The sequence below is a fragment of the Suricata suricatta genome, chromosome 7, assembly GCF_006229205.1.
Source record: "Suricata suricatta isolate VVHF042 chromosome 7, meerkat_22Aug2017_6uvM2_HiC, whole genome shotgun sequence".
Classification (NCBI taxonomy): Eukaryota; Metazoa; Chordata; class Mammalia; order Carnivora; family Herpestidae; genus Suricata; species Suricata suricatta.
This window is the reverse complement of record NC_043706.1, coordinates 102,684,699-102,701,223: the sequence shown is the minus strand read 5'-3', so window position 1 is coordinate 102,701,223 and position 16,525 is coordinate 102,684,699. Positions and strand designations below refer to the sequence as shown.

General features: G+C 37.3%; 1 protein-coding gene across 4 annotated transcripts in view; it reads left to right on the top strand.

Annotated features, from left to right (window-relative positions):
- Positions 1-16,525, top strand: part of FAM184A (family with sequence similarity 184 member A) — a 119,609-nt gene that overhangs the window by 73,296 nt on the left and 29,788 nt on the right. For 3 of the 4 annotated variants that reach the window (XM_029945379.1, XM_029945378.1, XM_029945377.1), the window contains exons 8-9: positions 1,610-1,731; positions 2,343-2,493. In XM_029945379.1, the coding sequence (XP_029801239.1) occupies positions 1,610-1,731; positions 2,343-2,493 (273 nt within the window). Of the gene's footprint in view, positions 1-1,609; positions 1,732-2,342; positions 2,494-15,480; positions 15,523-16,525 lie in introns of all 4 variants that reach the window. The other variant, XM_029945376.1, reaches the window with a different exon arrangement.

The following is a 16,525-nucleotide window of genomic DNA, read 5'->3' as shown; positions in this document are numbered from 1 at the left end:
TTTTAATTGAGAGAATACAGATACTGCATCACAGTTTACTGCAACTTTAGGTAAGCTCCTTAATGGCAGGTGTTTTCTCTGGATGTTTTTCCCCTCCTCCCTGCTGAGTTTCTATTGTGTATTATATAAATGAACCCACCATAAAGTGGATATTGATCCCTGAATATGTGTCAACTTGTTGGTTGATACCTGTTAGGGGTCCAGACACAGATAAGGCCTGACTCTCTGCACTTAAAACATCTTAGACCACGGTTGGGAAACAAGAAGTAAGAGGCTGATGACAATGATAGTATTAGTTTATCATTTGTAAATCTGTAGTTTGGAGCTTATAGTTTCTGCCATTACTCCATCTTGCTGAGCCTGTTCCCTCACCTATAACCTCCCCGTGTGGTTATGACAATCCCATAAGCTGGATGGATGTGAAAAAAAAAAGCAAGTATTTTCTTTACCTCTTTTCTTACCCCACTAATATCTGATAAAGTACTTTGCATTCAGTTAACGAAATACTTCTTAAGTAATTCTACCCCATCTAGTGCTGCCTGTGGTAGAAAAATTAATAGCTCCTAGAGAAGAATACTTAGTGGAAAGTACGGTGGGCTAAGGTGGCTGAGTCTAGTTTTCAGAACTCACTGCCATGAGCCATCACCAGTGCAGAATGGTGGTTTTGGCATTGACTTGCTTCTCCCCCATTAATCTGGATATGCCCATCAGCAGTGTCACAACACATGCTATTAGTAGTGGCTGATCCAGAAAGGGGTCATTGCTAGAACAGAAGGAAACACTGTCATCTGTTGTAGCCAGAGAGCGGCTCCACTGCTGGCAGGGACTGGTGGTGGCCAGTGTCGTCCAAACAGGTCACGTCTAGCCTCAGGCTCCAGAGAGCCACTTGATGTGTCTACTCTCCAGGGGTTTCATATATATATCCGTAACACTAAACACATGGATCACTGTTTTGAAGTTACATGATAAAAATAGTAGCCCACGTGTCTTATAATTATTTTAATCATGTCAGTGAAGTATACCTATAATGCTCTGACTAAATAGACTTTGATTATAAATATGAATGAATTTGAAGAATATATCTATGTAATGTGTATATATATGAAGATAATAGATACCCATGATATGGAAAGTTAAGATTTCTGGGGTACCCAAGTGGCTTAGTTGGTTATGCATCTGACTCTTGATGTTGGCTCAGGTCATGATCTCACAGTTTGCGAGTATGAGCCGTGCATCCAGCTCTGTGCTCACAGCACTGAGCTTGCTTGGGATTCTCTCGTTCTCCCTCTCTCTCTGTCCCTCCCCAGCTCTCTCTCTAAGTAAGTAAGTAAACATTTAAAAAGAGATTAATTATGCTAACTTTAAGCTATTTAAAATGATTTGTAAAATTATAAGCCTTGATAAAACTTAGTTTGCACAAGGACATTTAAAATATAAAATGTGTGCCATATACTGTCAGAAAATCTTGAGTAACTATTATAGATGGCACTATCAGTTATTGTGCTGTAAGAATTTAAAAGTTATAATGCGAGCACCTGCTTATTTGAAATAACCAGCAATGACTTTGCTTTTGAACCCTTGTTTTCATTGAAAAATTTTTATTTTTCAGGGTGAGCTAGAACAAGAAAGACAACAGCATGAAGAAACACTTGCTGTCATGAAAGAGGAAGAGAAGCACAGAGTGGATAGAATGGCCCATGACTTAGAAATAAAATGGACTGAAAACCTTAGGTACGTTTTTTTACTCTGTGATGTAATCTTATCAGTACAGATGTGCAGGGGCACCTGGGTGCCTTAGGTACGCATCTGACTTCTGCTCAGGTCATGATCTCACAGTTCATGAGTTTTGAGCCCCACGTCAGGCTCTGTGCTGTCACTCAGAGCCTGGATCCTGCTTCCGATTCTGTCTCTCTCTCAAAAAAAAAATATGGATGTGCAAAGATGCTTTTCTGTTGTATGGCTTGTATTACTTATTGTTAAAATCATAGGGACAGTATTTTTAATGAATTTTTTATGCTTAGATGCAGAGCAATTGGAATTCTTTTTTTTCTGCTTCAATACTTTTTCTGATTTTATTTTCTTGAATATAAAATACTAACCTCAAGTCAGACATCTTATTCTAGTACCTGTTCTGCAATTGATAACTGACAAATCAGTGATCATGGGTAAGTTACCAACTTATAATACAGTCCTATAAGCCTGACTAAAATCATTATTAACTCTTATTCTGAGGTGGCTTTTGAGGAGGATTAATTAAATACATAGAAAACCTGTGAACAATTGTGTTACAACTACTGAGAGGAATAATTCTCTATGAAGTAAAAGCATTTGTTTTATTTTAGACAAGAGTGTTCTAAACTTCGTGAAGAGTTAAGACTTCAACATGAAGAGGATAAGAAGTCAGCAATGTCTCAACTTTTGCAATTAAAAGAGAGAGAGAAAAATGCAGCCAGGGATTCATGGCAGAAGAAAGTAGAAGATCTCTTAAACCAGGTAATCAATAGTCTCTATATTTATGAAGGTTCATTTTCCTTGACATTCTCTAGTTAGGGAAATATTATAAAATATTGTGTGTTAATTAATTGTATTTTGGGTTTTTTTTTCCATAGGTCAAATTTAAAATTTTTTAAGTGTATAAAATCAAGGAGTCATATTCATTAACTTGAGATGTTGTATTAAAATAATGTTACATATGCAGCCCTAAATTCTGTAAAGTTTTTGGTTTAATATTTGAACTGAACACATTAGAGATTTTTAAATGGAAAAATCACCCATATTTTGATAATATAAAGTCTTTTTTTTAAGCCATTAGATATCATTTGGGTCCCGGAAGGTAAAATTTGTTAAATGCATCCTGATTGCCTAAAAGCATACCAGAAGTGAGCAATTTCCTTCTTTCTCACAAAAAGGACATTGTCTGTTACACTTCAGAATGTTACTAACAAAAGGTAGTGCTATTCCTAAATCTGTCTTGTGTCAGGCTCACTTATTTCTATTTATAACTATAATTAAAAGAATGTGCACATTTCCACTCATTTTATACACTTTCTAACTATGAATTCTTAGAATTCTTCTGCAAAGCCAGTTATTAAGTAAGACTGACTGCATGAGTCACCAGTTGATAAGCAAGTGCAGAGCGTGGATAAGAAGCAGCTCCATCATTTAGTGCTAGAAACTTACTATTATCTTTCTACTTGTGATCATGATGAGTTTCACAATAACAGGCTAGGCTATCTATAAGATAATTTATTACATAGGTACATACATGCAGTGTCTCTCGAGTTCTTGGGGCCTGCCAATTTGTGTCTGGTCTCATAATAATTAATAACGTTTCTTTTAAAAAGGAGTATAGATGCATGAATACTTATGATTTTTTGTGAATAAATTTGCAACCTTTGAAACTCAGACAAAAATAAGAAGGAAACAAGTCTCATTAGAAGTTTGGCACCACATTAGCATTGCTTAGGTTACCTTCTGTACATTTACGTTACATTCCTATCTAGAGACCGAGAGGGACAGCTTTTCCTGGGGACAGTGGTACTACTACTCTGTGATGTTCTCTACTTTAAAAGATTTAATTAGTTCAAATATATGATTAAAAAAATGCCCTCCCCCCCACTGAAAGTCTGCCTTGTTTTTCAATCACGAAATATTGACTAATGGACATTTTCTGGCTTAGTTTAGCAATGTAAAGAGAACCTACCACTTCTCCCACCTGTTTTCTACTAAATTATTTTATAATTCTTATAGTCTCTCTGATAATAAAGTATCACATTTCATCCTTGCTCCTCTGATATTTTTTCTTCCCCTCTGCCAATAGCTGTTCTGCATTGTTTATTCCTAAGAGGAAGTAATGCTTTGCATATGGTTTTAGTTCTGTGTATAATAAAATAATTTATCACATAATGGCTCCAATTTTTGCCAGCTTTAGCAGAAAGCATTTTTTATCAGTTTTCAAAGCAGATTAGCATAAATATCAATATAACCAGGAATTAATTGCCTCCAAAGGTGAAGCTATTCTGTGCTGCTCTATGTCATCAGTCCATTTCCAAACTTACGTCATCCCCTCTCCCCACTTCTAAAATACAGAGCGCATATGCGTTACCCTAGATGCCATATCCTGGCAAATGGCTGTTGCAGCTCAGGATCTTCTGTGCCTGAAGAAAGTTAAGAATACAATAGAACAAAAAATTCTACATTGAAGTGAAAACGGGTATTATGTTATCAAAATTACACTCTTTCCAGCCATGTGAGAGGAAAAAACTTCTAGCAGGACCCGCAAGTTGTTGGGTTTTTATTTCCCTTAAGTTTATTTATTTGGGGGGTGGCGGAGAGAGAGAGAGAGGAGCAGGGCAGAGACAGAGGGAGACAGAATCCCAAGCAGGTTCCACTCTAAGCACAGAGCTGGCTCATGATGTAGGCTGAAATCAAGAGTCCATCAACTGACTTGAGTCACCCAGGTGCCTCAGGACCAGCAGGTTTTTTTTTTTCTTTTTTAAAGAATGAGTTGATGGTTTGTGGGGGGTTTTTTAGGGCATTTAAAAAATTTTTTTATCTATTTTGAGAGAGAGAGACTGAGAGTGCGCAAATGAGGGAGGGACAGAGAGAAGGGGAGAGAGAGAATCCCACGCAGGCTCCAGGCTGTCAGTGCGGAGCAGGGCTGGAACTCCCAAACCATAAGATCATGACCTAAGCTAAAACCAAGAGTTATTATGCTTAACCGACTGAGCCACCCAGGTGCCCCAGGACCAGCAGGCTTTTCAGTGGAACTTTGTTATGGACAAAGGACCTCTTCCTCCTTCTTGGCCCTTTGGATCTTGTCCTCTTGATTATTTTGGATGGATTCCTAGAATGTGTGCCCTGTTCTTGCTCTACAGCTTTCCCCTGGCCTGATCCTACCAAGCCCTGTTCCTCATACCTTCCACCCCCAGCCCTGAGCCCTACAATCATTTCACTCTACTGACTCACTCATCCCCTTATCCCTAGCGCTGCCAGGACCTTTTGCATTTAGAGAAAAGAGACCAAGCTTGGGGTTTGTGACATTTAAAGAGTAAGAGTAGGGAACAGAATTGGAACAGCCAGACCTTAGGCGGAAACGTATATTGTGAAAAGTATCAGAGGATCTGTGTTTTCACTTATTTTAACTATTTCTGAGTGAACTTAACACAAGGCTATTTTTGTGCCTTGGTTTACCTGTATTTCATTTTGCTTAGAGCAAAGAAGAAATAAATTCTTTCCTGTGAGCTTAATCTCTTGAGAGTTAAATTTGATTTAAACTTCCCTATCAAGAAATGGGCAAAGAAAGGCCTAAGAATTTCACTTTTCTTCAGTCAGATATTTTTACTTTATCAAAATTTCTCAAAGCTATTATTTTTATTCTGTGCTCTGACCATAACCTAATTTCATAATTTTAGTTTTAATATTTCATGGTTTTGTTTTCTAATGATTACACCTTAGTCCAAAACTAGGTATGCTTTCTGGGCTAATCAGTGTGTACATTTGAATTCCTTTAAAGTAAAAGAACTACATTTTTACTCTTCAACTCTGTCCAAAGAAAAATGACTATATAGAGTCATATGTGATCACATTTTCTGTTTGTGATTAAAATGTCATCATTTATTTATTTCATCTTGTTTTCAGGGAAGATTTTATTTTGGGTCCAACATGATGACTATATTCAAATTCTCTCATTCAAATCAGTAGACTGAGATTTGGGATAGACCTGGACATTCAGACATAGAATTGTGGGACTTTGTTGTTTGGGTCTGACTCTCCATTTTGAACTTTGAGGCCCCAAGGTAGCTGGTGATAGCCACCATTGTACACAACGAAGTTTTTGCCTTCCACATATCTACAATTGAATAGAGAAAGATTTGTATACAGATACCTACAGTAAGAGTCACTCTGCAGTGAGTGACTGTCAATGGTCTGTACAGTCTGTACTATAGGAGCTGTGCTGTGCTGGGTCTGGTTCCTCCCAGCTCACATAGTTGTGATTGTGTACATGCCTTCTCAGCTCCATATTCTGGGACATGTTGGTGGCTGGCAGTCATCCATGCTGGGAGTATTTACACCACAAATGTCAGCATGTGCTGCACATCAGGGCTTTATTTTTCAGGGAGCCTACATCCTTATCAACTTACTGCTGGGTGGGAGTGTGGAATAGAGAAAGAGTAACGCAGCCCAAGTGTCTGGGAAATTTTTCATTAAAGAGGTCAGCTTTAATGTGACTTTCAAATAGAGTAGATGATGAACACAAATATTTTTACTCATTTGACATTTTATTGAATATACTCTTATTTCCCAAGCACTGTGTGTGAGGAGAAAAATGAGGTATGGATAGCCGGAAAGATAGGTCATTGTGAAAAATTTTGACTTCCAGGCATAGGAGTTCAAAGTTCACTCAGTAAGCTATGGGAGTCTGTCAAGGTTTATGGATAGGAGAATAACATGTTAAAAATTTCATTTTAGGGAGCTTAATATGATTGTGATTTTGAAATGAGGATGAAATGGAGACCTCTCACTCATCTACAATGTCTGAAACAGAACTCTTGAATACACATGATACACCCAACGGTCACCCCTCAATCGAAACCAGATTCCTCCTCGTAGACTCTGCCATCCATTCACTGCTCAGCCATCTCGGACTGCTCACACTGGGCCACCAATCAGTCCGGCAGCATTTCCTGCTGCTCTCCCTTCAAGTACACCCAGGATCTGCCCGTTTCCCAGCACTTGCAGGGCTCTCCTACACTGCAAATGGAACCTGCACTTGATCTTCCTGCTACTTCCCTTGCCTGCCTACATATTATTTCCCAACCAGCCCAACTGATGCTCTTAATTTTTTTTATGTTTATTTATTTTTAGACAGAGACAGAGAGAGACAGAGACAGAATGTGAGTGGGGAGGGGCAGAGAGAGAGAGACACAGAATTGGAAGCAGGCTCCAGGCTCTGAGCTGTCAGCACAGAGCCCAACATGGGGCTTGAACTCACCAGCTAAGCTGTGATATCATGACTTGAGCTTAGGTTGGGTGCTTAACCAACTGAGTCACCCAGGTGCCCCTGGAGTGATGCTCTTAAAATGTTAAGTTAGATCATGTTACTCTCCTGCTTCAGACTTACTACCTTATAATCCACACTTTTACCATGGCCTGTGATTTGTCCCGTACCGACATCATCTCCTGCCACTACTTCCTTCCCTTTTCTGCAGTCTTGCTGGAAGACTTGGAGTTCCTGGAACCCACACACACCAAGATTAATCCGTCTCAGGGCCTTTACACCTGCCTCCACATGGAACCCACATTCCCTAGACCTTTATGGCTTGTTCTTTCACTTTGTTCAATTCTCTGCTCAATCTTAATGCTTCAAAAAGATCTTCCTTAGCCACTTTCTCTAAAAGAGCACCCTCCATCACTCTGTGTCCTCTTATTCTGCTTTGTGTTTCTTCAAAACATCCTACTATATAGCATCATATTCATTATTTTTCCTATTAGAATGTAGTTCCATGAGAGCTGGGTCTTTATGCTCTTCACTATTGCATACCCAGCTGCTTAAACTCCCTGGCATATAATAAACACTCAGTAGTTGTTGAATGGAGTGAACAAAAGCTGAGGCACAGCTACTGAAGAGGAAGTTGTCAAATATATGAAGTACTAATAAATCTACCTATTTAGGACCTGAATTAAGTTTATTTCACTGAGAATACAAGGGAAACTATAAAGGAAAAAATCATGTAATTTGATGGAATACTTTGGTAAGGGAGAAATAAATGTTAAACTTGACTCAGGATTTGAAGCCAGAATAATCAAAAGGAAGAACATCATCTGAGAGACAAAAGTCATGAGCTCCTTAACTGGGGAGAAGTGGGATGATGAGATGGGAAGTTTGGTTTTAGATGTATTGATTCTACTATCACAGGAAACTTTAGAATGTTTCACACTCAATTGGAAAGAGCAGTGACATGAATAAGAAATAGAGCATTAAAATAAGTGCTAGGGGCAACTGGGTGGCTCAGTCAGTTAAGTGTTCGACTTTGACTCAGGTCATGATCTTGCCGTTCCTGAGTTTGAGCCCAGCATTGGGTACATATTGACGGCATGGAACTTGGAGACTGCTTCAGGTTCTATGTCTCCCTCCCTCCCTCTCTCCCCTTCCCTAAATTTTTTTTTTAATTTTTCAAAATAATTAAGTTGTTGTTCAAGAGCAACTGAGAAGCCAGCTTCTTATGGCTGTTGCAGACTGTGTTTTTATTTTTATTTATTTTTATTTTTTAAGTTTATCTGAGAGAGAGCGCACGCATGAGCTATTACGTGCAGAGAGATGGAGAGAGAATCTCAAGAAGGCTCTGCACTGCCAGCACAGAGCTTGATGTTGGACTTGAACCCACGAACTATGAGATCGTGACCTGAGTCAAAGTCAGACATTTAACACACTGAGCCACCAAGGCACCCCGAAATAATTCTACCTTTTTAAAAATATGGCTACTGAAAACTTTTTTTAATACAAAAAATTAATTTTTTTAAACTTTTTTGTTTTTGAAAGACAGCATGTGAACAAGGGAGGGACAGAGGATCCGAGGCAGGCTCCTTATTGACAGCACAAAGCCCAATGCAGGGCTTGAACCCACAAACTGTGAGATCATGACCTGAGCTGAAGTCGGACGCTTAACTGACTGAGCCACACAGGTGCTGCTACTGAAAACTTTTAAAACTATTCATGTGGCTCTAAGTTATAATCCTATTAGACAGCAATGGTCTAGACTATTTAAAAAATTCAGAGTAAATTTGGCTCAGTGCTCATTTTGCTAGCTCTGTCTCCTCTCAAATTAAGTTTTATTTGAGGAAGGAATTCTCTTTAGAAATTGCATTTCTGCCTACTGAATGAAAGGATTATATTTGCATCAGTTTTTATGTTTGTTTTAAAAGAATAGCAATACTACCTTTTAATGGAAGAACAGATACAAGTGGTTTCTGAGGTAAAGAGATTAGAAAGGAAGCTGGAATAATCATCTCTTCCCAGCTAGCTTGAAGACCTTGACAGAGCCGTGAGCAGCAGTAGAACATCAATGAAGCTGACCCTGAAGGTTCTGAACCCTCTCCCTAGAAATTAGGAGAGCAGAAAACTATATAGGAAAACATCAGCTCTAGCCTGAGCCTTGGGAGAAGTGATGACTGGAGTAAGGAAAAGAAAGTCAAAGGAAAACGCAGAAGAGTGAAGGGTAATAACATAGGGAGAAAAGAGAAAAGCCACCTAGAGTAGAGAGTGAGAATAGCAGACAGGACCCAATTTTGCTTTCTCAGAAAATGTGCCATGGAATTAAAGTCTGCCAAAAAACAGCCAACATCCATTGTCTTTCATACCTTAGTCTCTGAATTCAAAGTTAATATGCAGTCTTTTAGAAAACATGTAAGCTTGTTCTTCATTTCTCTTTAGTCAAAAATATTTATGACATTGGGGCTCCTGGGTGGCTCAGTCAGTTAAGCAGCTGACTGACTCAGGTCATGATCCCATGGTTTGTGAGTTTGAGTCCCACATGGGGTGAGTTCAAGCCCCACCGTGGGAAGACATGAGCCTTGATTCGGTGAGCCCCTCTTCTCTTTCTCTGCCCCTCGTGGGACTCTCTTCCTCCCTCTCCTCTCTCTTCCTCTGTCTTCTCTCTCTCTCCACTCGTCGCTCAATTGCACCCTCTCTTTCCTTCAAAAACAAAATTAATGACATTATTTTAACTATATTATATTCTCTTTTATCAGACTTATGTTGTTAGTGTTCTTCATCTTGAGATTTTTTTTTCTTTCGAGATAAACAGTACTAAATTGTTTTCTGAATTAATTTGCAAATCTAAAAATGTTTAATTTTCTTTTCCCTACCTAAACCTCCCTTTTTAGAATAAGTTTATCCAGTTCTTAAGTTGGTACCTTTAGAAAAAGAGAGTGAAGAGATGGAACAATGATATCTACACCTGGCTTTAAAAAGGGATGCTTAAAATACTGCGTAGTTACTAATATGTACTAAGCATATATGTATGTTCTGCAAAATACTGTAGTAAGACCTTTGATGAAATGCAGAACAGTTTGTGCCTCTTTCAGAGGGAGAAGCACCCAGAACACATCTGAAAAGTACTTATGGACACTTAGATAGCATTGTAATAACAAATCAATAAATTTCTATTTCATATGACAAGATACTAAAAGCATTTTGGATCTAAAAAGTTTCAATGTGTATGTGATTATAAAGTTACTTAAGATACTCTCCGGTGCATTTGGGTGGCTCAGTCAGTTGAGCGTCTGGCTTCAGCTCAGGTCATGATCTCACGGTTTGTGGGTTCGAGCCCCACGTCAGGCTTTGTGCTGACAGCTAGTTCAGAGCCTAGAGCCTGTCTTCAGATTCTGTGTCTCCCTCTCTCTCTGACCCTCCCCTGCTCACACTGTCTCTCTCTCTCTCTCAAAAATAAATTTTAAAAAAACATTAAAAAAAAGATTTAAGATAATCTCTGAGAAAAGTGTTAAGAATTATCCAACATATTAGCTTGTCTCCACTTTAATTTCATTTATTATATGCCTGTTATTACTACTTTTGTTTAAATACTGAACAATTGTTCATGACTTTTTCTTCTATTTTTTGCTTTAGGAGAATTATTTTTTAAATTTTTTAAAATTTATTTTTGAGAAAGAGAAAGAGCATGAGCAGGGGAAGGGCAGAGAGAGAGGGAGACACAGAACCAGAAGCAGGATCCAGGCTCTGAGCTGTCAGCACAGAGCCCAACGCAGGGCTTGAACTCATGAACTGTGAGATCATGACCTGAGCCAAAGTTAGACACTTAACCAAGTCACCCAGGCGTCCCTAGGAGAATTATTGAAGTTGTGATTTTCATTCTTAAAACTTGGATTTGTTGGTTGCTTTTCTGTCGATATTAGTAAACCTTGAAACTAATATTAGAAAAAGACCCCATAATTTGCTTTAAAAATTATAATACATATTGAATATTGAATTTTGGAACATTTCATTAAATTTGGCATATTTTACTTGAATTACAGTGTAAGATATATATATATAGATATACACACACATATATAGTTTCAAGGAAGTAAATAATTTGATAAATGACATTTCTTGTTTTAGTAATGAGAATTTTATTCTGTCGACATTTGATGACATTTTGACGTCTGTTAAAAATTTAGTCCTTCTGATTTATCATGTAGTATGCTAGCCCCATAATGGAGTCATTAATGATCTCTGCCTTCCCAATGTTTTGAATCTAGAATGGAAGGGAAATAGAAATAACAGTTGGATACATTAATTCATTATAAGCATGTGTACCATGGGAACCTAACATAGTCTGGGAACTTGGGGAAGGTTTCTTTGACTATAGGATCCTTTACCTAAGATGTGGAGGAGAAGCAGGAGTCAGGGCAAGAGAAAAGAACAGCATCCTAAGCAGAAGGGTACATATGTGCAAAGGCCCTCAGGCAGTCCCCAAACACCTTCACTCTGGGGAAGAGAGAGCCAGGAGGCTGGGGAGGTAAGCAGGGTTGGATCACTTGGGGTCTTGTTGGGACTTTATCTAAAGAGCAATGAGGAGCTGTTGAAAGATTTTAATAAGGAGTATGAAATACTCAAGTACTGAAATTTCAAAACTGTACACTACGGAGAATAGGATACAGTGGGACAAGTTAGGTGTCGTTCAGTGAATATTGTTCCCGGGGCGCCTGGGTGGCTCAGTCGGTTAAGCCTCCGGCTTCGGCTCAGGTCATGATCTCACAGTTCGTGGGCTCCAGCCCCGCGTCAAGCTCTGTGCTGACAGCTCAGAGCCTGGAGCCTGCTTCAGGTTCTGTGTCTCCTTCTCTCTCTAACCCTCCCCTGCTCATGCTGTCTCTCTCTGTCTCTCAAAAATAAATAAAAAACATTTTAAAAAAATGAATATTGTTCCCTCTTGTCAGTCTTTGTGCAGATCAGTATTTTCAGGACAAATAGAATATTTGGTATACTCATTAGTTTATTTCTGTGAGAGGATACATTTTGAAGTGTTAGAATCTTTTGACCTTTGTCAACAGGTTTTCTGAATGATGTTGATATATTTTTTTCTGAATGACTTTTCCTTTTAACTTTGAAACTTTCTTTTTACTGCTTATGTTATGGAGGAAAGGAAAAGTAAGGTAGAGATTAGCAAAAACTAAATAATAAAAGTGTATATCATTCATTCAGTCTTGAAATAAGCATTCATGGATTCATTTACTTTTTGCCACATACTTTTAGGCAGTTTGGATACAAACTGTGAATAAGACCTAGTCTTTGTTCTCCAAAAGCTGCAATTCAGTGGATTTTAATATTTATATACCAGTATGTTTGCAAATTGCCAACGTGTAAAACCTTGTGCTGTTTTCTAGATGAATCAACTCAGGTTTAGAACAAATGCGATGACTACTAAGAGCATAGTTTCTTACGTACAAAGCTCTAAATTTCTTATTAAGCACAGCAAGTTTTTTAGTTATTTTCAGTTTTTTTCTCACTTATCTGGAAGTCTGATTATATTCATCCTTCAAGAAAAGAAATCCCGGAACACACTTAGTAGGCCTTCTATGTTGAGATATATGAGTGCTATCAACTGAGGCCCTTTTCACTCATCTCAAAAACTAACAAGAAGCTTAAGTTCCTTTAAAAGAAATGGACTATTCTATAGGGCATCAGTTTTATCAACGTGGATTTGCCTATATAAAATGCTTGCCAAATAACATTTTTGCATACAGATTTTTAGTTCACCCAATATTCTTTCAAGCAGACATTTACTTGGGGAATCTCCTCTGTGTTGTGGTGTAAATACCATATACGTGTCAGTGACTTCCAGAATTAAATCTCTAGCCTTGATATCTTCACCTGAACTCAAAATCATTTGTTTGGCTCATTGGCATCTCAAATACCACATGCCTGACTCTAAAATACGGATTCCAATCTCCATCCGCCAACCCATCATTTTCATTTCTTGGCACCGCTTTTGGCTCAGAACAAAAACAGAAGGGTCATCCTTGATTTCTCATTCCTTTATCTCTAATGTAATCTGTCAGTCCTATTTATTCCACCTCCAAAACACAGCATCACCTTCCATGTACCCTAGTAAATACTGCGCCAAGCCACCATTATACTAGCCTCCTATCCAGCCTCCCCAGTGTCACGTTTCTTTATGGCACTCAAAGCAGTCTTTTACGACGTAATCAGAACTTGTCATGCACCTCCTAAAAATTCTCTTGAGGCACTTCTTTGAATTAAGGCTCTTATTCTGACTCCTTTATTGTCCCACAAGACCCTAAACCACCTGGCCTTGGAAAAATCACCCATCTTTTGTCACCTTCACAAACCTTCCCCCCAGCACGTATATCACATGTACATCCAGTCACTTGCAGCTCACTTCCACCTCAGGCTCCTTGTGCTAGCTGATCCGTTCGCCTGCACATACTTTCCCCAGGATCAATCATCTCATTTTGTGGCTGGCTTTTTCGTTGATTTCAAGTTCAAGTGTCAGTTCTTTCAAAAGATCTTTCCTTACCATCAACCCAATATCGCTTCCAGTCATTCCTATCACAGCAACTGTTTTTTTTTTTATTATAGAATACTACAATATCATCAACTTTTTATTTTTTTAATTTGTTTTTTGTATGTTTGTTTTATGGTCTTATTCAACTCTCTATATCACTCTGTACTCAAGATATTTCCTGGAATTTAGTAGTACCCCAATACAGATTTTTTAATTGTAAATATAAAGCTACTTCATTTATGTATTAACCAATGAGGGTATTGCAACCCAATAGCACTAGTGTGTACCTCCATTGCCACAGCCAAGTCTGTGATGGGAGTCACCCCCAGTCACAGCTCAAGGACTGTGTCTTTTGGTTTGGATATTTCCACGGCCTGTAACAGTGTGTCAACAGAGGCAGTGCCCATGTGAGTTTAGATTCCACGTGTTCAACTACACTCCTGCTGTATAAAGTCTAAAATCTAGAATTCCTAAGGGAAGACCTGGCATGCCATTTTACGATATGTTTTGTTAGCCCAGCTTATCAGTTAGTCCAGGAATCCTAAGTAACATACATATTTTTGTCCGATGATACCTTTAAGAGTGAAAAGTCAAATATACTTCATAAGTAAATTCCATACATTTTGATTAACTTCTAATACTAGAACACCACCTCTGAGAAATAAAAGGGTAACTACAACTAAAAGTCCCTCAGTTTGCCATAAGTTTTGTGAAGTTTGAAGAAGTGTCTATAAAGACACTCAACATAAAGAATATTGAGTATGAGAAAGCATAAAGAAGAGGTAAATAAAATTAATATAACTAACATATATAAAAGAGAAAGTATATATGTATATGTAAAATATATATTTTGTATATTATGTCTTCTGTATATAACTTTATGTATTAAATAAATGAATACCTTTAAATTGATCAGTTATGGAATAACCAAATAGAAATTAATCTTTTTTCTCAACTTATTTTTATAACTCTGGTATATTGTATCTTAAACTGTATCTTATATTAAATTAGTCTAAATTATTAGTAAAAAATTGTTTACCTGATAAAAACTAGGTTCAGATTATGACACACCGAGGAATAATCACATTATGAAAGAAAGAATTACTTTCTATCTGAAAATTTATAGTGTCCAAAGTAAAAAATATTCCACAGGAACTTTTCTATTTATATTACTAATATAAATTTAAAATACTATTCTTTGGAAAGCAAAAAAAAAAAAATCAGGCAATTGAAAATGAAATCACATTTTCTCTCATGTTGGGAAAGAGAGAGTGTGGGTTTTTCCATTTGTTTTATATCACTAAAAATTTCAATGAACTTCTAAAAAATGAACCCAGATCATAAATAATTTTGCCAAATATATCCTAGGAAACAGGACTGAAGAGATATAAAAGCATCTCTTCTTTCTTTCCCCTAAGTATAAAACCAGATTATTATTAAATTGTTCACATTTTTAATGATTATCTGGAATTTATTTTTGGCCCCCAAATTATATAGTCAATCAAGTTAGTATTTCAGTTCTCATCTGCTCATTTCTCTTGAGAAGTTTTTCGTGACCTTATAACAGTGCTGATTATAATAATGCTTTGGAGCATTTTATGTTGTAGATTTCTGGGAGGAATTTTGAACAGTAGTATTTCCTCTGGGTCCTTTAATAACCATTATCTTTCCAACCGACCCCTGGCTTATCCGCACTGGGCTTCCGTAGTTTGCACAGGTAAGTCTGCCAACCACACCAACTTCAGATGATGTCTTAGGGGACTACGGATAATTTAGACCATGTGTCGTAACTTTTTTGGTCTAATTCCTTTCTCAAAAACGGTTTTCAACTTATTTCTTCTTGAGGATATTAGAATTAATGTTCTGTGTTTTACTCTCCCTTTTATATTCCTCTTTCTTTCACTTAGTCGATTTCTGAATGTTTCCCTTTATTCCTTTGATCTTTTCTTCCTAGCGGCACTCTCTGGGTGAAGCTTTGCATAAATCTATCAACAATGTAAGTCAACGGCACTTACAATTTGTACACAGGGCATGTTGCACTTTTGAATTTGCATAAATATCATTACTGCTTTAAAGCTTTAACTCACGATATAAAAAACACACTTTGGCATTCAATAAGTTATGTTTTGTATATGCGTAACAAAAGCGCTTCTAACTTTCACCCCTTCGTTTGTGTATGTGCATACATCTACCACATTGTATTAATAAGCAGATTTTTATTACAAAGCCAAGCAAGATTTTACCTTTCAAACATAAAATTCATTATTTAAATTACTCTGAAAAATATTTTTGAAAACTATTAACTAATTGTCAAAACAATGGAAATAAGTGTAAATATATTTTTTTCTTTTGCTAAACTATTTTTTGAAAAAGTAGTATCAATAAATAAGTGTCAGTTGTGAAGTTTCAAGAGATTCAGGACATAATTTACACTTTGAAATTGTAATTATTAAAATATTTAAGTGTTTGAAATAAGTCCCTTTCCTAAGAATTGCCAAAAGATATTGTTTTTACTTAAATATGCAGAAATTAAGCTTCAAAGTAATTTTCCAATATAAATACTCATTTAAAATTTTCCATATATAATATGAAGAGAAAAAACGAGATTTATTTTTACCATTCCCAACCCTCTTCTCTTAAAGAACAGAGCTGACCATCTTTGAATATTTTTTTGATATCCTAGGGCAGAGGTCCGCCAACTTTTTTTGTAAAGGGCCAGAGGGTAACTACTTTTGGCCTTGTAGGCCCTACAGTTTTTCTGGCAGCTTCTTGATTCTGTTGCTGTTGTAGGATGAAAGTGGCTGTAAATAATTACGAGCAAATCTGTGTGGCCATGTTCTAGTAAAACTTAACTTACAACAGGCTGCAGTTTGCCAACTCTTGCCCTAGAGGACTCAAAGCTTGGGACTAGAGATGTCCTGTAAAAATTTGGTACTTCTGGAGTGAAACTCTTTCCTCATACCTTCCTAAATTATTTCTGCTATGTAAGAAAAGACTTG